Source organism: Mizuhopecten yessoensis, unplaced genomic scaffold (genome assembly GCF_002113885.1).
Source record: "Mizuhopecten yessoensis strain PY_sf001 unplaced genomic scaffold, ASM211388v2 scaffold10613, whole genome shotgun sequence".
NCBI classification, from domain to species: Eukaryota; Metazoa; Mollusca; class Bivalvia; order Pectinida; family Pectinidae; genus Mizuhopecten; species Mizuhopecten yessoensis.
The window spans coordinates 211,855-238,850 of NW_018408634.1; the positions used below are offsets into that span (position 1 = coordinate 211,855).

General features: G+C 40.8%; 1 protein-coding gene across 1 annotated transcript in view; it reads right to left on the bottom strand.

The window, feature by feature from the left end:
* Positions 1 to 5,650: 5,650 nt before the first annotated feature.
* The window catches only part of LOC110461417 (POU domain, class 2, transcription factor 2-like), a 67,414-nt gene continuing 46,068 nt past the window's right edge, over positions 5,651 to 26,996 (bottom strand). Inside the window, exons 2-8 of the mRNA XM_021514860.1 lie at positions 25,638 to 25,671; positions 21,613 to 21,753; positions 19,517 to 19,819; positions 13,341 to 13,667; positions 11,035 to 11,226; positions 9,364 to 9,433; positions 5,651 to 6,467 (exon numbers count right to left, since the gene is read on the bottom strand). Coding sequence (XP_021370535.1) covers positions 5,719 to 6,467; positions 9,364 to 9,433; positions 11,035 to 11,226; positions 13,341 to 13,667; positions 19,517 to 19,819; positions 21,613 to 21,753; positions 25,638 to 25,671 — 1,816 coding nt within the window. The 3' untranslated portion in view covers positions 5,651 to 5,718. The remainder of the gene's footprint in view (positions 6,468 to 9,363; positions 9,434 to 11,034; positions 11,227 to 13,340; positions 13,668 to 19,516; positions 19,820 to 21,612; positions 21,754 to 25,637; positions 25,672 to 26,996) is intronic.

The window sequence follows — 26,996 nt, forward strand, 5'->3', positions numbered from 1 at the left end:
TGGACATGTAATTCGGGAATTATACCCCCAATTCATTATATGCTTGTTGTTGTATTTTTATTTTTGCAATCATAACCAGTTTGTGTGCCTGCCGGGGAGCACCCCCTTTAAGTCACGTACATTTCTTAATCCTGGTTTGCTTTTTGATAATCTAACATAGTTTTAGGGTAGGTGACTTAGGGCGTGCTTAGCTAGTCAGAGTATAACTGTGTAAGTGCCTGTTGGGGATCGCCCTGTAAACCATGTTTCTTACTTATACTCTGAACACTCAGGCACCGGGGTCGCTCGATGCCTGTTTGCAGGGCCGCCTGTTAGCTACTCGCTCCACAGCTTGGGATCGCTCAAGCCCTGGGGTTCACCCCACCACTTATTCTAGTCACCAGCTTGAGATCGCTCAAGCCGGGGATCGCCCCACTCTTCTTTTAAGTTAAGTGTGTTGTTTTTTAATTTCCTGTTGCTGTAAATAGATATGTTTGTAACCAACTATGTTGTAGTTAGTTTAAGTAACAGAGAGCAGCCCCTAAGAATGCCAAAAGATAACTAATATAACCTGAACAAGTTACTTTAAATTTAGACTCAATAAATTTTTGAACTTTAATTCTTTGTTTTGTTGTGTATAAAATGTTTATTTGGGTTTACCTAAATAATTGTTTGTACACAATATTTACTATCATCTACGCTACCATATTTGGTAAGGTGTACAGTTTGTCACGTGACCTGGTTGACCAATGGTCATTCAGCCTATAGGGATAGCCCTATTGATATTGTCTTCAGCCATTTTAAGCAGTCTCAGTATCAGCACTGTCTGTTTTTGTCCCCACCATCCACCCCTTCACCACCTTGCTTGTTCAGGTTTTATTTATTTATGTATTTTTTATATAGGTACATCATAATATTTCTTTAATACTGTATGTTTATATCTCTGATTTTTATTGTATCATGTATATTTATTTTNCAGAATGTAGCCATCTGGTAAGGCGATGCTCATGAATTTGAGATAGTTTCTCTTCTTCTGGCCACAGTAGGACATTCTCTGGAGCTTGTGGTCGGAGCTTTTCTGGATATAAATATAGGTGCCATCTAATATGGCAGTGGCTTTATCTCCAAAAAATGCTTCTGAAAAGACAGTATTGTGCCCGAGCAACTGTTCTCTTGTCAAGTGATCCGGACCTAGAAATTGTGGGACTATCGATGTGTCTAATGCCTGTACTATGGAGTGGAAAGTTTTGGACACACTTGACTTGGAAATTCCAAAAAGAGAAGAACACTGACTCCAGGAAATGTCGGTTTTCAGTTTTACCCAGAACAGTAATAGAGCATCGTGTGTAGTCTTGGTATATATACCAGATGAAAGATATGGGGAACAGTGCGAGTGGATTTCGAGGAACTGATCTTTGGACCAACCTGTCCAGGCCATGCATGCCGAGTCATCAAGAGAAGAAAAGCTTATTGTAAACGCAGACTGGTTCTGTGAAAGGACGTGCGACACCTCTAGGAGGTCATTAATGATTTCGGACGATTTTGATGGTAACTGAGATTCCAAGGAACCTCTACCATCAAGGACAACCTCTGTAGACGGATCTAAGTCGTTACCAATAAGGTGAATGGAGCAGACGCGGGATGAGGTGGGACACCACAGTTTGTGTGAATAGATCAGGTGATGTCTTGCACGTTTTGGTAAGACTGATGATTTTGTTCCATTTCTTGCAAAGGTAACAAGACAGAGACAGCATTTTTTGTGTGAAGATGATCCATTCAAAAGATCATGAAGGGTCAGCAACGGCAGGATATGGGACGGGGAGTCGTCTTCTTCCTGTATTTCCTGGTTCTGCTCAAGTTCAGGTTCAGGCTAATTTTTGTTCCGAAGATACTTCATGTAGCACTTCTGGGAAATAAGTGCTTGTTCCTTTGCTGACATCAATCCTTGTTGCACCAGCGTATCTAGGAGCCATTTATATTGTGGACTATTTACATTGCGTGCACTTCTGTTCTTATTGCCACTACGTTTCTTGAAGTATACTTGACACCCTTCTCCAACACATTTACCCTCCATCTTGAAACAATAACGATTGGTTTATGAAGCGTCGATAAAGTAACAAAATAGCAAGCCACCGATGATTGCTGTAAACAGCTAATACTTAGTAGTTTGGTACAATTATGCGAAAATGTGTGATAAATAACGAACAACTAATTACACAAAATAACAAGACAATATAATAAATCACATTCAATACCTCCAAGAAGCGCAGAATTGATTGATTACTTAGAACAAAATAAAGTATTTCATATGGATAATCTATCTATTCGATGTGGCGTGGTCGGCAGGCACAAAGAAAGTGAGACAAGTCAGGGTCCCAACCCTGACAGAGCCACAACGCTTTGGAGATGGGACAATAAAACAAGGAAAGTGAGACAAGAATAGCTAGCGTCGAGTCAATGATTCCGTAAACGTATAGACAAAGACAAGAAGATACGGATAAATGTACAAGGCCACACGATCAGAAAATTCAGAAGAGGACAACTTGAGATAGAACAGTATTCATGTATCAGGGTGTCCTCAGTGTAAATCTTTATATCGATACTGTTTATTTAGTCGTTACACATCATAAAACTGTCATGAAAATATCCGCTCTGATATTCAATATAAAAGTTTGTATATAATAAGCTATATAATAGGGTTTCAGACAAGGTTGTTACTCATTTCCCCTTTTCTTTCAATTTACAACCACATTCAGGCGGCGATATGAGAACGTTCCACCACATGGAATTAGCTGATTTTTGGTACACATATGAAACAAGTAAAGCTCTATCCGATTTTCTGATGGAAATTTGCATCCAAAACTATATAACGGGAGAAAATTGCAATTTTATGGCATTTTTCTTCATAATTGTGTCTCTGCAAGTGCATTTTCATCCGAAAATTTTTTTTTTTATGTTTTATGAATAAACACGATGTTTTGGAAATATTTATCAAAAGAAATTTATACTATGTTGCGAATTACAATTTCGAGATAACCTTCTTTTATTTACGAACTTATGTCTTTGATGCTGAAATTGACAACTTTATAAAAATACATTTTCACTGAAATTATGAAATCTGGGTGTCGGAAAGGTGTAAAATTATTCTTCGGAAAAGAAAAAAACAGTAGTTGAGCCAGATAAGAAATTATACGGGGGCAGGCTCCTATGGAGAATTAACATTACTGGAAACAGGCCCTTTAGTTAAATTCCAATCAGTGGTTAAGAAGAAGTCGTTTAAAGAAATTGTTGACGGACGGACGATGGACGACGGGCGCCACGGTATGGCATAAGCTCACTTTAAGTGCAAGTTGGGAGTCAAAGATCAATGTGGGTTAAAAGCTTTAAAATTCAAATTTCAAATTTCAAACAAAAATATCTTCAGAACTGTTTAAGAGATGTTAAAATGTCTTGTGTTCTAGTTACCAAAATTTGGTCTTAAGTTCCTATATGTCATGTAACAAAAGAAATAGGTGAGGGATACAGGCCCTCTGGACCTCTTTTTTTAATATACACAAACAAAAGTGATGTTCCACAACAAGGACACAAAGGAAAACTGTGCAAATAATTTGAAAAAGATCTGACCATCACTTTCTGAGAAAGAAGCAATTACGAGTTTGCTCCTGAAAAACAGCTGCCTCAATGTAATGTTATTATTATATCCACAAACGAGCACTACTATCAATTGGGGAATGGTAATCTGAGAAAGAGTTATCCAGTACTAAAAAGAATGATAATAAACTTTGACCCTGGAATCAAAGATAGTAAAAAAAAATCAGTCGTCTATCGTCCGTCCATCCATCAACTTTTCCTATAAAAAGCTACTAGTCCTGAACGGCCAAGTAGATTTTGACTAAATTTGTCTGGTGCATCCTTAGGCCAAGGGGACTCAATTTTGTATAAATGGTGGGTGTTGCCCCCCTGGAGACGGAGGGGTGGAGCCTAATAGGGGGAAATAGAGGTAAAACCTTTAAAATCCTCCTTCTACCGTAGGGATTACAGGATTTTATCCTAATTTAGTGGAGCATCCTTGGGCCAATGGGACTCAATTTTGTATAAATGGTGATTGTGCCCTAGGGGCAGAGGGGTGGGACCAAATAGGGGAAATAGAGGTGAAACCTTTAAAATCCTTCTTCTACCATATGGATTAAAGGATTTTATCCAAATTTAGTCTGGAGCATCCTTGGGCCAAGGGGACTCAATTTTGTATTAATGGTGATTATGGGCCCCATGGGGGCAGAGGGGCAGTGCCCAATAGGGGAAACATAGCAAATTCCTCAAAATGCTTCTTCCTCTGTAGGAATGACAGGATTTTGTCCAAATTTGGTATAAAGTACCCTTGGGTGAGGGGGAACCAATTTTGTATAAATGGTGGGTCTGACCCCCCTGGGGGCAAAGAGGCGGGGTCCAATAAAGATATAGAGGAAAAGCGTTAATATCCTTCCTCTGTTGGGATAAAGGTATTTTGACTAAATTTGAACAGTAGCATCCTATGGGGAAGGGAAATCAATTTTGTATAAATTGTGGGTTTGAACCCCCTAGGGGGCAGAGTGTCGGGGCCAAATAGGGAAAATACAACAAGAGGCCCAAGGGGCCTGCATCGCTCACCTGGTATACATCTCACACTTGTAATCTTAAAAGTGGACTAAAATACAGCTACAGGCAGAATATCGGTGTTTGATTCATAAGAACCAATTAAAAGATTTAAACATATGCCGCCTGTGACCTTGATGTGGGTTTAGGTCATTCATTTGAACAAACTTGGTAGTCCTTCATCCCAGCATGCTACAGGCCCAATTTCAGTACCCTGGGCCTATTGGTTATTGAGAAGAAGTCCTTTGAAAATTTAAAGACATCTGACCCCAGTGACCTTGAAAGTGGGTCAAGGTCATTCATTTGAACTAAATTGGTATCCCAGCATGCTACAGACCCAATATCGTTGGTTGAAGTTGTTTGAAGATTTTAACATATTTGACCCCTGTGACCGGACGCACGGACGCCGCACCACGGCATAAGCTCAAGATTATGTCCATATTTGGTGTAAAGCATCCTTGGGTGAAGGGGAGCTAATTTTGTATCAACGGTGAGTCTAATCCTTCTTGGGGCAGAGGGGCAGGGCCCAATATAGAGGTTATTTAGCAAATTCTTGAAAATTCCTCTACTCCTGTAGCCCTTCATCCCAGTTTGCTTCTGGCCAAATATCATCACCCTTGGCCTTTTTGGTTATTGAGAAGAAGTTATTTAAAGTAAAAAATTGACGCCGGACGACCGGGCAGGTGAGCTAAAAATGAACTACCCCTTACACTTGATTTTTATCAAGCATTAATATAATTGGCTAATTTTACTATACTTTGTATATAATCAGATAATTTTCCTTTAAATTTATCCTAGAAATGAGAACAATTTTACAAAGTTGTAAAACTTTATGAATGGACATCCTTAGGATAACTTTATGAATGGACATCCTTAGGATAACTTTATGAATGGACATCCTTAGGATAACTTTATGAATGGACATCCTTAGGATGTAAGGTTTTTCATGGTTCAAATGTTCTGCTGCAAATATGTAATAATTACCAGGGCAAACGTGATTAAATGCTTGAAATTTGGCAGGAATGCATAACACATTTGATGGTCTGGTTGAACATTTAATTTCAATGGAAGATTTAAAATGTCCTGTAGGCAATATGACACAGTAGATCACGTGCACGTATCCATGGAAACCACACTTGAACTTGAAATGTTTAACGAAGACTGGTCAATATTAGTAGCCATACTTGATGGAATAATCATCTGATTTGTAGAGTTTCCCTGTATTAGCTTTGTCATGATGAGGTTTTGGTTGTTGAGAGAAATGCTCACGGGAATGGTACCGGTAACAGTGGCCATTGATACCTGAGCATTATTTGAGGGAGTCCCCGTGGAAATGTTAGGTAATGTCTGAGAGACAAGACTCGATAGGGTATTGTTGGACACAGCTGTAGGGGACAGACCCTTCACTAGCTGGACAGAGTTGGTGGACGAAACATAGGAGGAAGGTGGGTTAATACGTTTCTCCTTTTGTCGTCGATTGCAGAACCACACTCTGACAACCTCCTTCTCCATGTTGAGTCCATTAGCTAGCATACTGATCTCTTCTGATGAAGGTTTGGGTGTGTTAAGAAAACTTTTTTCCAGAGCAACGCGGATCGTTGTTTCAATACTGGTGCGTTTCTTCCGTCTCCGCGACACCGACTCTGGTGTTATCACGCCTCCCGGACTGCCGGGACAAGGTGCAGCGTTGGCAGACATGGAGTCAGCATCCTTGAGCCAGGTCTGTAGGAGAGGCTTCAGTTTACACATGTTCTTAAAACTTAGGTTTAATGCCTCAAATCTGGAGATGGTGGTCTGGCTGAAGTCATTTCCATACAGCTTACCCATGGCCAGGCCAACATCACCCTGCGTGAATCCTACAAGGACAAGAGAGATGGATTTATAATTATAACTTGTATTGCAAATATTAGTATTCAAAATCCTCTTGTGGGAATATCTAAATCAAAAATGTATTCACCAAGTCTTACAGAGAAAGCTTCAAAAAAGACAACATCAGAGTGTAGCTGAAGTAAGGGATATTGATAAACCCCTCAGCTTTTCAGAAGTGTGAATTGTATTGACCTGATATTGCCTGAAATTGTAATTTACAAATATCCTACTCTATATCTAAGGCCTATTACAGTATACAGTTATAGAATGGGTATGAGGGAAATAGCATATTTATGGTCCCCTGAGGTGAAAAACTATTTCCCGAGGCGGCGAAGATCTAGTCCTATCCACTTTGTTTTAAAAGAGCTTGCATGATCCTACTCGTCGGCGCTTCGGGCATTCCGTTCTGTTAAATAAGTTTGAAGTGAATTCACTGCAGTCTTTATAACAGCTTTTGTATTAAGGTTACGTTTAGCGTCCAAAATCTGCTGTAACTCCTCTTTACAACAACAAAACGGCCTTCATCGGTGGCCATTTTCACTGTTGTCATTTGGTTCTGAAAATGTGACGTCACGAGTGTCACGGAGAAGGCCCCGCCTACCAATGTTTCCATTGGTTGAAATCTTATAAGCTCCGCCTACCAATGTTTTCATTGGTTGAAATCTTATAAGCTCCACCTACAAATATTCATGAGGGAGTAGTCCTCTTTCTGGCAGGGAGTAGTCCTTTTTTGCAGGGAGTAGCTCTCAGATGGAGATATTTTAGTGATTTAAGGGAAATAGCAGATTTTATCGTATTGTTTTTATATAGGGAAAACTCAGTTGAGGTATAATAAATGTAAATATCACCACAATTTAAGGCTATACTGGCTTAATATTCTGTAACGTGTTAAAATGTTAAAACCATGATAATTCCATCTGCAAATCTGAAATAGAATGAGTGTACCCTTTACATATTCTCGAACTGATACAATGTTACATCTGCTAAGCTCAGTATATTGTGATTTTATATTTGCAAGTTTTCGTGAATCACTACCAGAAGTCCATAATCAACGAACAAGAGGCCCAGAGGGCCTACATTGCTCACCGGTATATTTAAACAATCATGGCATATTCTAATTAAAAATAGTACATATTTCCCCATTTGAGCTCCATCCCTATGCTTTTAATGATTTTTCAAATAGCAAACCTGAATGAGTAAATGGTTATAGGGTTAATAACCACAGCAAGTATCTCCCAAGTCAGACTGATCAGCAAGGTGTGACAAAAGGACAAAATGAAAAATAAACATTCCCAACTTTTTGAAAACACATGGGACAGTTGTTGACATTTAACATTGGAGGGATATAAATATATTGTTGTCATTTAACATTGGAGGGATATAAATATATTGTTGACATTTAACATTGGAGGGGTATAAATATATTGTTGTCATTTAACATTGGAGGGATATAAATATATTGTTGACATTTAACATTGGAGGGATATAAATATATTGTTGACATTTAACATTGGAGGGATATAAATATATTGTTGACATTTAACATTGGAGGGATATAAATATATTGTTGACATTTAACATTGGAGGGATATAAATATATTGTTGACATTTAACATTGGAGGGATATAAATATATTGTTGACATTTAACATTGGAGGGATATAAATATATTGTTGACATTTAACATTGGAGGGATATAAATATATTGTTGACATTTAACATTGGAGGGATATAAATATATTGTTGACATTTAACATTGGAGGGATATAAATATATTGTTGAAATTTAACATTGGAGGGATAAAATATATTGTTGACATTTAACATTGGAGGGATATAAATATATTGTTGTCATTTAACATTGGAGGGATATAAATATATTGTTGTCATTTAACATTGGAGGGATATAAATATATTGTTGTCATTTAACATTGGAGGGATATAAATATATTGTTGACATTTAACATTGGAGGGATATAAATATATTGTTGACATTTAACATTGGAGGGATATAAATATATTGTTGTCATTTAACATTGGAGGGATATAAATATATTGTTGACATTTAACATTGGAGGGATATAAATATATTGTTGACATTTAACATTGGAGGGATATAAATATATTGTTGTCATTTAACATTGGAGGGATATAAATATATTGTTGTCATTTAACATTGGAGGGATATAAATATATTGTTGACATTTAACATTGGAGGGATATAAATATATTGTTGACATTTAACATTGGAGGGATATAAATATATTGTTGTCATTTAACATTGGAGGGATATAAATATATTGTTGTCATTTAACATTGGAGGGATATAAATATATTGTTGACATTTAACATTGGAGGGATATAAATATATTGTTGTCATTTAACATTGGAGGGATATAAATATATTGTTGTCATTTAACATTGGAGGGATATAAATATATTGTTGACATTTAACATTGGAGGGATATAAATATATTGTTGTCATTTAACATTGGAGGGATATAAATATATTGTTGACATTTAACATTGGAGGGATATAAATATATTGTTGTCATTTAACATTGGAGGGATATAAATATATTGTTGACATTTAACATTGGAGGGATAAAAATATATTGTTGTCATTTAACATTGGAGGGATATAAATATATTGATGACATTTAACATTGGAGGGATATAAATATATTGTTGTCATTTAACATTGGAGGGATATAAATATATTGTTGACATTTAACATTGGAGGGATATAAATATATTTGGTACTGCTGCATATGAAAATTCAGTTTACCCGAGAACCGAAGCAAGGACATGTTTACACTCACCAAGGACATGTTTACACTCACCAAGGACATGTTTACACTCACCAAGGACATGTTTACACTCACCAAGCTCTATCCGTCTCCTTTTAAAAGTTTTGGCAAATTGCTCTAATTCCTCCAAATCAATGTTTTCCTCCTTTATTCAAAAGAAACACAAAAACAAAAATGCAAACATTAAGATTTTGTGAGTGAATATCACTTGGGCCTTATGATTAACATCTTGCTAGTTAAAGTCATGACACTGGTATTTATAAACAAAAGGCTCAAGGGCCTTAGCGGTCACCTGAGTTATATTATAGGTACTGGTAGCTCAATTTCATTGTCCAGATGTGATGTGGAAATCAACATGTAAACTAAGTGAAATACAATACTTGTCATGTCATCAAAGGATAAGAATTTTAAAATTATTGGTAAATTTTCCCTTTCACTAGCCCCTAGTGTTGGGGTAGGAATCCCAATTTTACAATTTGAAAACCATCTTCATCCAAGGATGGTTCTCACCATGTAAGAATAATTTCCTACAGAAAATTTTCAAAATATACCCAACCAACTGTGTTATTTCCCTATATAAACTTTAGTAAACTTTACCTCCTCCCAAGGGAGAATGGATGGCCCGGGGGTCCAGAAATTTACAATTTAAATAAAGCCACTGATTATATTTTTATCCATGCACTGAAATTGACTGTAGTGACTCAGAGTCTGGAAAAGATTTTTTTTTAAATATTGGTTAATTTTCCCTTTGGGGCCCCGCCCTGGCCCCTAGGGTTGGGGTAAAGACGCACGTCAGTCTAGTGGTAGGACGCCAGACTCGTGACCGAAGGGTTGCGAGTTTGAGTCACAGCACGGCACTGTGTTGTATCTTTGAGAAAGACACATTACTCTGCTTGTTCCAGTCTACTCAGCTGTAGATGAGTACGTGGTCGGGCAGTGCCAGAATTGTAGAATGCTAGCTGTGAGCTCCGAAATGGCAGCACCGGCTGTATGCTCCACAGGGAGTTGAGAAAGATGTTAGCAGGTTGCAAAGGCCCTATAACCACGGATAATAATTTGTGAACCGCTTTGAGACGACCTACGAACTAGGTTGTGTTAAAGCATTATATAAGAACCACAAATTATTATTATTATTATTATTATTATTACTAAGAATCCCAATTTTACAATTTAAAACCATCTTCCTCCAAAGATGATTCTCACCAAGTAAGAATAAGTTCCTAAAGAAAATTCACAAAATATACCCAAAAGTGTAATTTCCCTATATAAACTATAGTAAAGTTTACCCCTCCCACAGGGAGAACGGATGGTCGGGAGGTCCTGAAATTTACAATTTAAATAAAGTCCCTGATGATCTTTCCATCCATGAACAGAAATTGACTGTACTTCTGAGTCTGGAGAAGAAGATTTTTGAAATATTGTTTAATTTTCCCTGACCTGGCCCCTAGGGTTGGGGTAGGAATACCAATTTTACAACTTTGTAGCCTCATCTACCAAGGATGATTATGACCAAGTTTGAAAAAAAATCCATCCTTTCGTTCTTAAGAAGAAGTCAAAACATAAAAAGTTTACGCACGACGGATGACTCACGACAGACAGAAATCAGAATAGGATACTTAAGCAAAGCTCAGGTGCCCTAAAAAACATTTAATCTATTATTTCTACAGAGGACATTGACAGGTCACACACAGTGAGGGACTGAGGTCACATGAATCAGCTGTAATGTTCGAGATCAAGAATATTTACTGGCTGTAGCGTAAGTGATGTAGGGCTGAGAGGCGGTGAAACGGTTGGGTCTGACTTTACGTTGACACTGAGACTGACTGTCGGGCTGACATGATTACTGAGCGATGTGTTGACAGTGTTATTGGGAAGTGTTTCCATTTTCTTCATTGTCTTCATCGTTGATGGAGATAAGAACTGGCCTTGTGAGTTGATCTGAAGTAAAATTACAAAACGTTTCTATCAGTTTGCACACACAGAAAATTGGGTGGAGAATTTACAATTACTTGAAGTTAAGAAGGGCATTGTCATTTTATTTTTCAAAACAATACTATACAGTTGGATTGCCATGAGTCTGCATGCACACCTAACACAATTCTAATGTCTGAGCATGCACACCTAATACAATTCTAACGTCTGTTTGAGCATGCACACCTAACACAATTCTAACGTATGTTTGAGCATGCACACCTAACATGATTCTAACGTCTGTTTGAGCATGCACACCTAACACAATTCTAACGAATGTTTGAGCATGCACACCTAACAGGATTCTAACGTCTGTTTGAGCATGGAAACCTAACACAATTCTAACGTCTGTATGAGCTTTAACACCTAACACAATTGTAACATCTGTTTGAGCATGCACACCTAACCCAATTCTAAAGTCTGTTTGAGCATGCACACCTAATACAATTCTAACGTCTGTTTGAGCTTTAACACCTAACTCAATTCTAACATCTGTTTGAGCATGCTCACCTAACACAATTCTAACGTCTGTTTGAGCATGCACACCTAACACAATTCTAACGTCTGTTTGAGCTTTAACACCTAACACAATTCTAACATCTGTTTGAGCATGCTCACCTAACACAATTCTATCGTCTGTTTGAGCATGCCCACCTAACACAATTCTAATGTCTGTTTGAGCAGGCACACCTAACACAATTTTAACATCTGTTTGAGAATGCACACCTAACACAATTCCAACGTCTGTTTGAGCATGGAAACCTAACACAATTCTAATGTCTGTTTGAGCCTGCACACCTAACACAATTTTAACATCTGTTTGAGAATGCACACCTAACACAATGCTAACATCTGTTTGAGCAGGCACACCTAACACAATTATAACGTCTGTTTAAGCATGCACAACTAATACAATTTTAACATCTGTTTGAGAATGCACACCTAACACAATGCTAACGTCTGTTTGAGCACGCACACCTAACACAATTTTAACATCTGTTTGAGAATGCACACCTAACACAATTATAACGTCTGTTTAAGCATGCACAACTAATACAATTTTAACATCTGTTTGAGAATGCACACCTAACACAATTCTAACGTCTGTTTGAGCATTGTGCTTCAGTACCTCACTCTTCCGAGCAAAAAAATCCCTACTGAGTGAATAATTTAAAATCTTGTTTTGGATTATTTTTCAGGACCAGAGGTTACTGTTAGTAACTTAGTATTAATTCACATTAGGAGCCTTATAAGTTGACCAATATTAGATATTTAAAGTTGAAGTGTAGATTTCAGTTACAGGTCAAATATCATTACTTATATAATATGACTCTTGGTTTTAGAGAAGAACCTTTTAAAATATTTATACACATCACATTGGACCCATTTCACCTTGAAAGTGGGGCGAGATTATTCAATGATTTTAGCTAAATATTGTTACCCTTCAATGATTTTAGCTAAATATCGTCACCCTTCGATGATTTTAGCTAAATATCGTCACCCTTCAATGATTTTAGCTAAATATCGTCACCCTTCAATGATTTTAGCTAAATATCGTCACCCTTTGAGAAGTTGTTTTGAACAATTTGGACATTTCACCACTGTGACCTTGAAACAGGATCAACATCCTTCTTTAACTGAACTTTGTAGCTCTTTATCCCAGCATGCTACTAGCCAAACATCACTACCCTTGGTCTGTTAATTGCTTAATAATTGAGAAGAAGCCTTTTAAAGATTTAAACCCATCTGACACCTGTGACATTAAAAGATAGTCAAGATCATTCATTTGAACAATCTTTGTAGCCATTTATCCAAGCATGCTTCTTGCAAAATATCTCCACCCGGGGTCATTTGGTTATTTAGAAAAAAATATTGGATTGATTTCAACACTATAAGACTTTAATGACCTTGAAAATGGGTCAAGGTCATTTATTTCATCCCAGCAAAATATCATCACCTATGGCTATTTGGAAATTATTGTAAAAATTATCTTTGGACATTTGACATTGGAAGTTGGTCAAGGTCATTCATTTTGTGACCTTTAACATCCCTCAATTAAATAACCCGCTGTTGATTGTGACCTGTTTTATAATCTGTAAAGACTGGGCGACCTCAGCTGTCTGGATGACGGGTTGTATCGTCGTCGAAATCTGTTGCTGAATTTGTGGCTGAATCGGATTGATTGTAGTCTGCTGCAGTTGCGGTGGTGGTTGTTGGTGTGTTGGTGGTGGCTGCACCTGTTGTTGTTGTGGCTGTGATTGTTGTTGCTGTGTCTGCTGCTGCTGCTGCTGCTGTTGTTGTTGTTGTTGTTGTTGTTGTTGTTGTTGTTGTTGTTGTTGTTGTTGTTGTTGCTGTTGGGCAAGCGTTGCTAGGGTTGTAGCAGTCAGACCAGGGAGTAAAGGAATACCCTGTGGGAAAGAAATAATGACAAGTTACTATTCTCACAACAACTAAATAACTGAACATGTAAATAATCTCACAACTATGGTTATTGTATCTTTTATGAATAGAACAAGATAAGATTGAGAGAAAGTAGCCAGTACTTCTTGTAAAATAGCGATAGCAAACTTCAACTATTAAAATCCAAGATGGCTGCCTGTTTGTTTTTCCCATTTGTTTCAAAACAAGAGGCCCAGAGGGCCTGTATCACTCACCTGGATCTTTATGCCTAGCAATGGTATATTTGGCTATGGGATGGGGATCTCAATTATATTTAAGTTATGGCCCAGAAATCAAGTCCCATGGGCTAGGGGTGGGGCCAGACACAAGAGTCAATACAAATATCATGAATGTGTTGGTCTCTTGCAGCAATGATATGTATGGTTATGGTATAGAGATCTCGACCATTACAAAGTAATGACTCAGAAATCAAGTCCTCAGAGGTAGGGCCAGACCCCAGAGTCAATTCTTTCATCATGATTGTGTTTGCCTCTTGATGCCTTGCAATTGTATACATGGTTATAGGGTGGGGATCTCAATAATATCAAAGTTAAAATTTCCTTCTTCCCCCACCCCTCAGACCAAGAGGTCAACCTTTCAACTGATATGATTGCTACAACTACCAAAGAATGCTTCAAACCAAATATGGTTGATATTCATCACTCGGTCCAGAGAAGAATTCACTTTTAGCAATATGGCCAAATTACCTGTTTTTGGTAGCAATATCTTCAATTTATATAAAATTAAGTCCCCTTTGTCCAAAAACGCTATTCACCAAATTTGGTTCAAATACCTTCATTTATACAGAAGGCCATACCCTCCATTTATACAAAATTGAATTCCCCTTGCCTAATGTTTGTACCAAAAGAGAAGAATCTGTAAACATTTTCTCTGTGTTCTCCCTATTGGGCCCCGCCCCTCTGCCCCTGGTGGGAACCACAGCCTCTGTTTATACAGAATTGAATTCCCCTCACCCAAAGATGTTTTTGACAAATTTTGGTTAACAACCCTCCATTTGTACAGAAGGAGAAGAATTTTAAAGCATCTACCTCAATTTTTTCTCATCATGCTTCACACTTACTGATTATGTGTAGTGCTTACAAAATAATGTTATAATATAATGTGACCTACATGACTATGAATCACCAATGGCTGTAGCCATGACCTAACCTACCTGAATCTGAATCACCAATGGTTGTAGCCCTGACCTAACCTACCTGGTACCGAATCACCAATGGTTGTAGCTGTTACCTAACCTACCTGAATCTGAATCACCAATGGCTGTAGCCCTGACCTAATCTACCTGGTACTGAATCACCAATGGTTGTAGCCCTGACCTAGCCTACCTGATACCAAATCACCAATGGTTGTAGCTGTTACCTTACCTACCTGAATCTGAATCACCAATGTTTGTAGCCCTGACCTAATCTACCTGATACTGAATCACCAATGGTTGTAGCTGTTACCTTACCTACCTGATACTGAATCACCAATGGTTGTAGCCCTGACCTAATTTACCTGATACTGAATCACCAATGGTTGTAGCTGTTACCTTACCTACCTGATACTGAATCACCAATGGTTGTAGCCCTGACCTAACCTACCTGATACTGAATCACCAATGGTTGTAGCTGTTACCTAACCTACCTGATACTGAATCACCAATGGTTGTAGCTGTGACCTAACCTACCTGATACTGAATCACCAATGGTTGTAGCTGTTACCTAACCTACCTGATACTGAATCACCAATGGTTGTAGCTGTTACCTAACCTACCTGATACTGAATCACCAATGGTTGTAGCTGTGACCTAACCTACCTGATACTGAATCACCAATGGTTGTAGCTGTTACCTAACCTACCTGATACTGAATCACCAATGGTTGTAGCTGTGACCTAACCTACCTGATACTGAATCACCAATGGTTGTAGCTGTTACCTAACCTACCTGATACTGAATCACCAATGGTTGTAGCTGTGACCTAACCTACCTGATACTGAATCACCAATGGTTGTAGCTGTTACCTAACCTACCTGATACTGAATCACCAATGGTTGTAGCTGTGACCTAACCTACCTGATACTGAATCACCAATGGTTGTAGCTGTTACCTAACCTACCTGATACTGAATCACCAATGGTTGTAGCTGTTACCTAACCTACCTGATACTGAATCACCAATGGTTGTAGCTGTGACCTAACCTACCTGATACTGAATCACCAATGGTTGTAGCTGTTACCTAACCTACCTGATACTGAATCACCAATGGTTGTAGCTGTGACCTAACCTACCTGATACTGAATCACCAATGGTTGTAGCTGTTACCTAACCTACCTGATACTGAATCACCAATGGTTGTAGCTGTGACCTAACCTACCTGATACTGAATCACCAATGGTTGTAGCTGTTACCTAACCTACCTGATACTGAATCACCAATGGTTGTAGCTGTGACCTAACCTACCTGATACTGAATCACCAATGGTTGTAGCTGTTACCTAACCTACCTGATACTGAATCACCAATGGTTGTAGCTGTTACCTAACCTACCTGATACTGAATCACCAATGGTTGTAGCTGTGACCTAACCTACCTGATACTGAATCACCAATGGTTGTAGCTGTTACCTAACCTACCTGATACTGAATCACCAATGGTTGTAGCTGTGACCTAACCTACCTGATACTGAATCACCAATGGTTGTAGCTGTGACCTAACCTACCTGATACTGAATCACCAATGGTTGTAGCTGTTACCTAACCTACCTGATACTGAATCACCAATGGTTGTAGCTGTTACCTAACCTACCTGATACTGAATCACCAATGGTTGTAGCTGTGACCTAACCTACCTGATACTGAATCACCAATGGTTGTAGCTGTGACCTAACCTACCTGATACTGAATCACCAATGGTTGTAGCTGTTACCTAACCTACCTGATACTGAATCACCAATGGTTGTAGCTGTTACCTAACCTACCTGATACTGAATCACCAATGGTTGTAGCTGTGACCTAACCTACCTGATACTGAATCACCAATGGTTGTAGCTGTTACCTAACCTACCTGATACTGAATCACCAATGGTTGTAGCTGTTACCTAACCTACCTGATACTGAATCACCAATGGTTGTAGCTGTGACCTAACCTACCTGATACTGAATCACCAATGGTTGTAGCTGTTACCTAACCTACCTGATACTGAATCACCAATGGTTGTAGCTGTTACCTAACCTACCTGATACTGAATCACCAATGGTTGTAGCTGTGACCTAACCTACCTGATACTGAATCACCAATGGTTGTAGCTGTTACCTAACCTACCTGATACTGAATCACCAATGGTTGTAGCTGTGACCTAACCTACCTGATACTGAATCACCAATGGTTGTAGCTGTTACCTAACCTACCTGATACTGAATCACCAATGGTTGTAGCTGTTACCTAACCTACCTGATACTGAATCACCAATGGTTGTAGCTGTGACCTAACCTACCTGATACTGAATCACCAATGGTTGTAGCTGTTACCTAACCTACCTGATACTGAATCACCAATGGTTGTAGCTGTTACCTTACCTACCTGATACTGAATCACCAATGGTTGTAGCCCTGACCTAACCTACCTGATACTGAATCACCAATGGTTGTAGCTGTGACCTAACCTACCTGATACTGAATCACCAATGGTTGTAGCTGTTACCTAACCTACCTGATACTGAATCACCAATGGTTGTAGCTGTTACCTTACCTACCTGATACTGAATCACCAATGGTTGTAGCCCTGACCTAACCTACCTGATACTGAATCACCAATGGTTGTAGCTGTTACCTAACCTACCTGATACTGAATCACCAATGGTTGTAGCTGTTACCTAACCTACCTGATACTGAATCACCAATGGTTGTAGCTGTGACCTAACCTACCTGATACTGAATCACCAATGGTTGTAGCTGTTACCTAACCTACCTGATACTGAATCACCAATGGTTGTAGCTGTTACCTAACCTACCTGATACTGAATCACCAATGGTTGTAGCTGTGACCTAACCTACCTGATACTGAATCACCAATGGTTGTAGCTGTTACCTAACCTACCTGATACTGAATCACCAATGGTTGTAGCTGTTACCTAACCTACCTGATACTGAATCACCAATGGTTGTAGCTGTGACCTAACCTACCTGATACTGAATCACCAATGGTTGTAGCTGTTACCTAACCTACCTGATACTGAATCACCAATGGTTGTAGCTGTTACCTAACCTACCTGATACTGAATCACCAATGGTTGTAGCTGTGACCTAACCTACCTGATACTGAATCACCAATGGTTGTAGCTGTTACCTAACCTACCTGATACTGAATCACCAATGGTTGTAGCTGTTACCTTACCTACCTGATACTGAATCACCAATGGTTGTAGCCCTGACCTAACCTACCTGATACTGAATCACCAATGGTTGTAGCTGTTACCTAACCTACCTGATACTGAATCACCAATGGTTGTAGCTGTGACCTAACCTACCTGATACTGAATCACCAATGGTTGTAGCTGTTACCTAACCTACCTGATACTGAATCACCAATGGTTGTAGCTGTTACCTAACCTACCTGATACTGAATCACCAATGGTTGTAGCTGTGACCTAACCTACCTGATACTGAATCACCAATGGTTGTAGCTGTTACCTAACCTACCTGATACTGAATCACCAATGGTTGTAGCTGTTACCTAACCTACCTGATACTGAATCACCAATGGTTGTAGCTGTGACCTAACCTACCTGATACTGAATCACCAATGGTTGTAGCTGTTACCTAACCTACCTGATACTGAATCACCAATGGTTGTAGCTGTTACCTAACCTACCTGATACTGAATCACCAATGGTTGTAGCTGTGACCTAACCTACCTGATACTGAATCACCAATGGTTGTAGCTGTTACCTAACCTACCTGATACTGAATCACCAATGGTTGTAGCTGTTACCTAACCTACCTGATACTGAATCACCAATGGTTGTAGCCCTGACCTAACCTACCTGATACTGAATCACCAATGGTTGTAGCTGTTACCTAACCTACCTGATACTGAATCACCAATGGTTGTAGCTGTTACCTAACCTACCTGATACTGAATCACCAATGGTTGTAGCTGTAACCTAATCTACCTGGTACTGAATCACCAATGGTTGTAGCCCTGACCTAATCTACCTCGTATTGAATCACCAATGGTTGTAGCCCTGACCTAACCTACCTGATACCGAATCACCAATGGTTGTAGCTGTTACCTAACCTACCTAAATCTGAATCACCAATGTTTGTAGCCCTGACCTAATCTACCTGATACTGAATCACCTATGGTTGTAGCCCTGACCTAACCTACCTGGTACTGAATCACCAATGGTTGTAGCCCTGACCTAACCTACCTGATACTGAATCACCAATGGTTGTAGCTGTAACCTAACCTACCTGGTACTGAATCACCAATGGTTGTAGCCCTGACCTAACCTACCTGGTACTGAATCACCAATGGTTGTAGCTGTGACCTAACCTACCTGGTACTGAATCACCAATGGTTGTAGCCCTGACCTAATCTACCTGGTACTGATTCACCAATGGCTGTAGCCCTGACCTAATCTACCTGGTACTGAATCACCAATGGCTGTAGCCCTGACCTAATCTACCTGGTACTGAATCACCAATGGTTGTAGCTGTGACCTAATCTACCTGGTACTGAATCACCAATGGTTGTAGCTGTTACCTTACCTACCTGATACTGAATCACCAATGGTTGTAGCTGTTACCTTACCTACCTGATTCTGAATCACCAATGGCTGTAGCCCTGCTGCCAAGTGTGCTGGATTTACAAATACAATTTGCTGTGTGCCTGATAATCCTTGTATCGCCCCAGCAGTGAGCATGGGCGTGGCCTGTATTTGTGGGGTGGTTGCTACGGAGGTGGCCTGTTGGGTGACAACAGAGGCTGATGCCTGGCTAGTTTGGATCTGTTGTAACTGTAGTTGTTGTTGCTGAAGTTGTTGCTGGAGTTGTTGAAGTTGCTGTAAGTCCTGGGCGCCAAACTGCAGTCCAGGGTGGAGTGATGCTGATACTGGGATCTGTTACACATACAACATATGAACCAGCTTCATACATAAGAAATATTCCTGGATATCTAAAGGCTACCACTGCATCAGCTTAACTTGCAAGTATTCTCCTTTCTATATACAAAAAGAAGCAACCAAAAGGAATTTTTCTGGCTAAGAGTGTCTTCCTTCATCATTTTTTTCATATATTTGCTGTGATTAATTGGACACTTGTTTTGATGCAGTACATTTATAATTCATGAATGGCTGCTTGCAAAGTAAAGGTCCCCAGTTTAAACCCTGTAATTTTCAGTGATTTTTAAAGAAATCGTTCTTTTGAAAAGGATTTAGTTTGAATAATAGTGACAATGGTAATAAGACAGTCTAACTTGCTAGTACAAATATACTCAGTTTACCCTGAAGTCTAACTTGATGGTACATACCCAGTTTACCCTATAGTCTAACCTGGTGGTACCCAGTTTACCAATATAGTCTAACTTACTGGTAGCCAGCTTACTTCATAGTCTAACTTGCTAGTACATACCCATTTACCCTAAATTCTAACTTGCTAGTACATACCCGTTTACCTTAATGTCTAACTTGCTAGTACATTTTGTACATACCCGTTGACCCTAATGTCTAACTTGCTAGTACATACCTGTTTACCCAAATGTCTTACTTGCTAGTTCATACCCGTTTACCCTAATGTCTAACTTGCTAGTACATACCCATTTACCCTCAAGTCTAACTTGCAAGTACCCAGTTTACCCTATAGTCTAACTTGATGGTACCCAGTTTACCGCATAGTCTAACTTGCTGGTACCCAGTTTACCCTATAGTCTAACTTGCTGATACCCAGTTTACCCTATAGTCTAACTTGATGGTACCCAGTTTACCCTATAGTCTAACTTGATGGTACCCATTTTACCCTTAGGTCTAACTTGCTGATACCCAGTTTACCCTATAGTCTAATTTGCTGATACCCAGTTTACCCTATAGTCTAACTTGATGGTACCCAGTTTACCGCATAGTCTAACTTGCTGGTACCCAGTTTACCCTAAAGTCTAACTTGCTGGTACCCAGTTTACCGCATAGTCTAATTTGCTGATACCCAGTTTACCCTATAGTCTAACTTGCTGGTACCCAGTTTACCCTATAGTATAACTTGCTGGTACCCAGTTTATCCTATAGTCTAACTTGATGGTACCCAGTTTACCCTATAGTCTAACTTGATGGTACCCAGTTTACCCTATAGACTAACTTGCTGATACCGAGTTTACCCTGTAGTCTAACTTGCTGATACCCAGTTTACCCTATAGTCTAACTTGCTGGTACCCAGTTTACCCTATAGTCTAACTTGATGGTACACAGTTTACCCTATAGTCTAACTTGCTGGTACCCAGTTTACCCTATAGTCTAACTTGCTGATACCCAGTTTACCCTATAGTCTAACTTGATGGTACCCAGTTTATCCTTTAGTCTAACTTGATGGTACACAGTTTACCCTATAGTCTAACTTGATGGTACACAGTTTATCCTTTAGTCTAACTTGATGGTACACAGTTTACCCTATAGTCTAACTTGCTGATACCCAGTTTACCCTATAGTCTAACTTGATGGTACCCAGTTTACCCTATAGTCTAACTTGATGGTACCCAGTTTACCCTAAAGTCTAACTTGCTGTCTCTACAAAACAAAAGATCCTACAAGTGACATGTGCAAACCTGTGCATTTCATTTACATTGACTGAATCATACCTAGCTACTACATCTATAATATAGAGGTAGCAATTAACTTATATCTAATTACCGGTTCTAATAACTTACCATGGCAGGCTGTCCAAACTGATTCTGTATGAAGAAGCCCTGAGGTGCTGTGGCTATTTGAGGGGCTGCTGTGGCAAACTGTGGCAGTTGCTGTAGTAACTGGAGCTGCTGGGCAATCGTTGTAGCAGCAGTGCTTGTTGCCTTGAAACATAGATTAAACTTGGTCAACTAAAGCAATACCTTAAAGCTCAATGTTATCTTACTGAGGTAATAAAACATGGCATATGGAAAGCTTATTGGAAAGGGACTCTTTACATCCCATCCACAACAAGAAATCCCAGAGGGATCTTGGCACCCACCATCATACCATCTTCATTAGTTCTAGGTCAGTTCAATCTTTTTTCTCTTATCTGTTTGATCAGTTTGCCTGTCCCCCCATTAAATCTTTATGACATTTCCATGGTAACATGAATGTGTGGTGATAACATTACCTTTACATCAATCAGATTCATCAAACACTCTGACCACGCTAGATTTACTCTTGCACGATCGAAGGCCACTTACTGTTTTTGTGTGGGTATATATAGTCCCTCTGGCTACCCCCCAGTCACCTGTGTGGGTATTTGTAGTCCCTCTGGCTATTCCCCAGTCACCTGTGTGGGGATATGTAGTCCCTCTGGCTATCCCCCAAGTCACCTGTGTGGGTATATGTAGTCCCTCTGGCTATCCCCCCCGTCACCTGTGTGGGTGTATGTAGTGCCTCTGGCTATTCCCCCAGTCACCTGTTTGGGCGTATGCATGTAGTCCCTCTGGCTATCCCCCAGTCACCTGTGTGGGTGTATGTAGTCCCTCTGGCTATCTCCCATTCGCCTTTGTGGGTATATGTAGTCCCTCTGGCTATCCCCCAAGTCACCTGTGTGGGTATATGTAGTCCCTCTGGCTATCCCCCAGTCACCTATGTGGGTATATGTAGTCCCTCTGGCTATCCCCCAGTCACCTGTTTTGGCGTATGCATGTAGTCCCTCTGGCTATCCCCCCAGTCACCTGTGTGGGTGTATGTAGTCCCTCTTGCTATCCCCCAGTCACCTGTGTGGGTGTATGTAGTCCCTCTGGCTATCCCCTAGTCACCTGTGTGGGTATATGTAGTCCCTCTGGCTATCCCCCCAGACACCTGTTTGGGTATATGTAGTCTCTCTGGCTATCCCCCCAGTCACCCTTGTGGGTATATGTAGTCCCTTTGGCTATCCCCCAGTCACCTGTGTGGATATATGTAGTCCCTCTGGCTATCCCCCAGTCACCTGTGTGGATATATGTAGTCCCTCTGGCTATCCCCCAGTCACCTGTTTGGGTGTATGTAGTCCCTCTGGCTATCCCCCAGTCACCTGTTTGGGTGTATGTAGTCCCTCTGGCTATCCCCTAGTCACCTGTGTGGGTATATGTAGTCTCTCTGGCTATCCCCCAGTCACCTGATTGGGCGTATGCATGAGTCCCTCTGGCTATCCCCCCAGTCACCTGTGTGGGTGTATGTAGTCCCTCTGGCTATCCCCCAGTCACCTGTTTGGGCGTATGCATGAGTCCCTCTGGCTATCCCCCCAGTCACCTGTGTGGGTGTATGTAGTCCTTCTGGCTATCCCCCGGTCACCTGTGTGGATATATGTAGTCCCTCTGGCTATCCCCCAGTCACCTGTGTGGGTATATATATGTAGTCCCTCTGGCTATCCCCCAGTCACCTGTGTGGGTATATATATGTAGTCCCTCTGGCTATCCCCCAGTCACCTGTGTGGGTGTATGTAGTCCCTCTGGCTATCCCCCCCATCACCTGTGTGGATGTATGCATGTAGTCTCTCTGGCTATCCCCCAGTCACCTGTGTGGGTGGATGTAGTGCCTCTGGCTATTCCCCCAGTCACCTGTTTGGGCATATGCATGTAGTCCCTCTGGCTATCCCCCAGTTACCTGTGTGGGTGTATGCATGTAGTCCCTCTGGCTATCCCCCAGTCACCTGTTTGGGCGTAATCATGTAGTCCCTCTGGCTATCCCCCCAGTCACCTGTGTGGATATATATATGTAGTCCCTCTGGCTATCCCCCCAGTCACCTGTGTGGGTATATGTAGTCCCTTTGGCTATCCCCCAGTCACCTGTGTGGGTATATGTAGTCCCTCTGGCTATCCCCCCAGTCACCTGTGTGGGTATATGTAGTCCCTCTGGCTATCCCCCAGTCACCTGTGTGGGTATATGTAGTCCCTCTGGCTATCCCCCAGTCACCTGTGTGGGTATATGTAGTCCCTCTGGCTATCCCCCAGTCACCTGTGTGGGTATATGTAGTCCCTCTGGCTATCCCCCAGTCACCTGTGTGGGTATATGTAGTCCCTCTGGCTATCCCCCAGTCACCTGTGTGGGTATATGTAGTCCCTCTGGCTATCCCCCAGTCACCTGTGTGGGTATATGTAGTCCCTCTGGCTATCCCCCAGTCACCTGTGTGGGTATATGTAGTCCCTCTGGCTATCCCCCAGTCACCTGTGTGGGTATATGTAGTCCCTCTGGCTATCCCCCAGTCACCTGTGTGGGTATATGTAGTCCCTCTGGCTATCCCCCAGACACCTGTGTGGGTATATGTAGTCCCTCTGGCTATCCCCCAGTCCCCTGTGTGGGTATATGTAGTCCCTCTGGCTATCCCCCCAGCCACCTGTTTGGGTATATGTAGTGCCTCTGGCTATCTTCCAGTCACCTTGTGGGTGTATGTAGTCCCTCTGGCTATCCCCCCAGCCACCTGTTTGGGTATATGTAGTGCCTCTGGCTATCTCCCAGTCACCTTGTGGGTGTATGTAGCTACCCCCCAGTCACCTGTGTGGGTATATGTAGTCCCTCTGGCTATCCCCCCAGTCACCTGTTTGGGTATATGTAGTCCCTCTGGTTATCCCCCAGACACCTGTTTGGGTATATGTAGTCTCTCTGGCTATCTCCCATTCACCTGTGTGGGTGTATGTAGTCCCTCTGGCTATCCCCCCAGTCACCTGTTTGGGTATATGTAGTGCCTCTGGCTATCTCCCAGTCACCTTGTGGGTGTATGTAGTCCCTCTGGCTATCCCCCCAGTCACCTGTGTGGGTGTATGCATGTAGTTTCTCTGGCTATCCCGCCAGTCATCTGTGTGTGTATATGTAGTCCCTCTGGCTATCCCCCAGTCACCTGTGTGGGTGGATGGAGTGCCTCTGGCTATTCCCCCAGTCACCTGTTTGGGCATACCTGTGTGGGTGTATGTAGTCCCTCTGGCTATCCGCCCCATCACCTGTGTGGATGTATGCATGTAGTCTCTCTGGCTATCCCCCAGTCCCCTGTGTGGGTGGATGTAGTGCCTCTGGCTATTCCCCCAGTCACCTGTTTGGGCATACCTGTGTGGGTGTATGTAGTCCCTCTGGCTATCCGCCCCATCACCTGTGTGGATGTATGCATGTAGTCTCTCTGGCTATCTGTGTGGGTGTATGTAGTCCCTCTGGCTATCCCCCAGTCACCTGTGTGGGTGTATGTAGTCCCTCTGGCTATCCCCCCCATCACCTGTGTGGATGTATGCATGTAGTCTCTCTGGCTATCCCCCAGTCACCTGTGTGGGTGGATGTAGTGCCTCTGGCTATTCCCCCAGTCACCTGTTTGGGCATATGCATGTAGTCCCTCTGGCTATCCCCCAGTTACCTGTGTGGGTGTATGCATGTAGTCCCTCTGGCTATCCCCCAGTCACCTGTTTGGGCGTAATCATGTAGTCCCTCTGGCTATCCCCCCAGTCACCTGTGTGGATATATATATGTAGTCCCTCTGGCTATCCCCCCAGTCACCTGTGTGGGTGTCTGTAGTCCCTCTTCCTATCCCCCAGTCACCTGTGTGGATATATGTAGTCCCTCTGGCTACCCCCCAGTCACCTGTGTGGATATATATTCCCTCTGGCTATCCCCCAAGTCACCTGTGTGGGCATATGCATGTAGTCCCTCTGGCTACCCCCCAGGCGCCTGTGTGGGTATATGTAGACCCTTTGGCTATCCCCCAGTCACCTGTTTGGGCGTAATCATGTAGTCCCTCTGGCTATCCCCCAGTCACCTGTGTGGGTATATGTAGTACAGTACTATGGAAACTATCACATCATTATCGCCACAAAGCAAGCTACACGCCAAATATGATCAAGCTAATTGATCATGGTTTAAAATATTGCTAAGGACCCTTAATTATAATTACAAGTCTGTGCCCTTGACTGATTATGAGTTAATCAAGGTTCTTCATTTGAACAAACCAGATATCACATTTTCAGTCCAACTGTCTTAATTGTTATATCTTTTGCTTGGATCTGAAGATGTTGGAACAGCAAAAGTTGACAGGTCAAAATCTGGAGCAGATGCTAGGTGCACTTACACAACTCATTTTAATTTTAAAATAAAACATATCACAATGTTTAATTTGAGGCCTGGATCTGACCTAGACTTGGTCTTTTTCTTGTATACATTTATATATTTGTATTATAAACAATCCAATTAATATGAAGAACAATATATATCACAGATGAATGTTGTGGATCAAGTTATCACGACAATACTAGTACATTGGTTGCAGCTCTAGATCTGTGTATTAAACACGCCTGTGGGGAGAATCTAAATATTCATATTAATTACTGGCGACATAGGAAAAGGTGAATACATTTACATCTAACAAAATGGATTTGCATTTAAAGTAGGTTGATATGCAAATTGTGACAATAAGCATTACTGATTAGCATACAGTACATATATGTAGCATGGTGAGAGATATGTAACAAATGAATATTCATAACAGATCATTTACAATGATAGCTAGTGGCCACATGTGGATTCTATGTGACAAACAAAACAACAGTTCATCACAGTTTATATTCCTAGGTGCTGGTTTTACTGGGAAAAGGCAATTCACACTTGAATACATTAGTTATCCTCCATGACAAAACTAGGTTTATCTGACTAGCGTAGTCACAAAACTAGTTAAGCTAATAGTTATATACCCTGTTACTGTAGATACTATAAATATACCCTGTTAGTGTATTACATATATATACCCTGTTACTGTAGATGCTATAAATATACCCTGTTAGTGTAATATATATACCCTGTTACTGTAGTATATATACCCTGTAACTGTATTATATATACCCTGTGTCTGTAGTATATATACCCTGTTACTGTAGTATATATACCCTGTTACTGTAGTATATATACCCTATACCCTGTTACTGTAGTATATATACCCTGTTACTGTATTATATATACCCTGTAACTGTAGTATATATACCCTGTTACTATAGTATATATACCCTGTAACTGTGGTATATATACCCTGTTACTGTGGTATATATACCCTGTAACTGTAGTATATATACCCTGTAACTGTAGTATATATACCCTGTTACTGTAGTATATATACCCTGTTACTGTA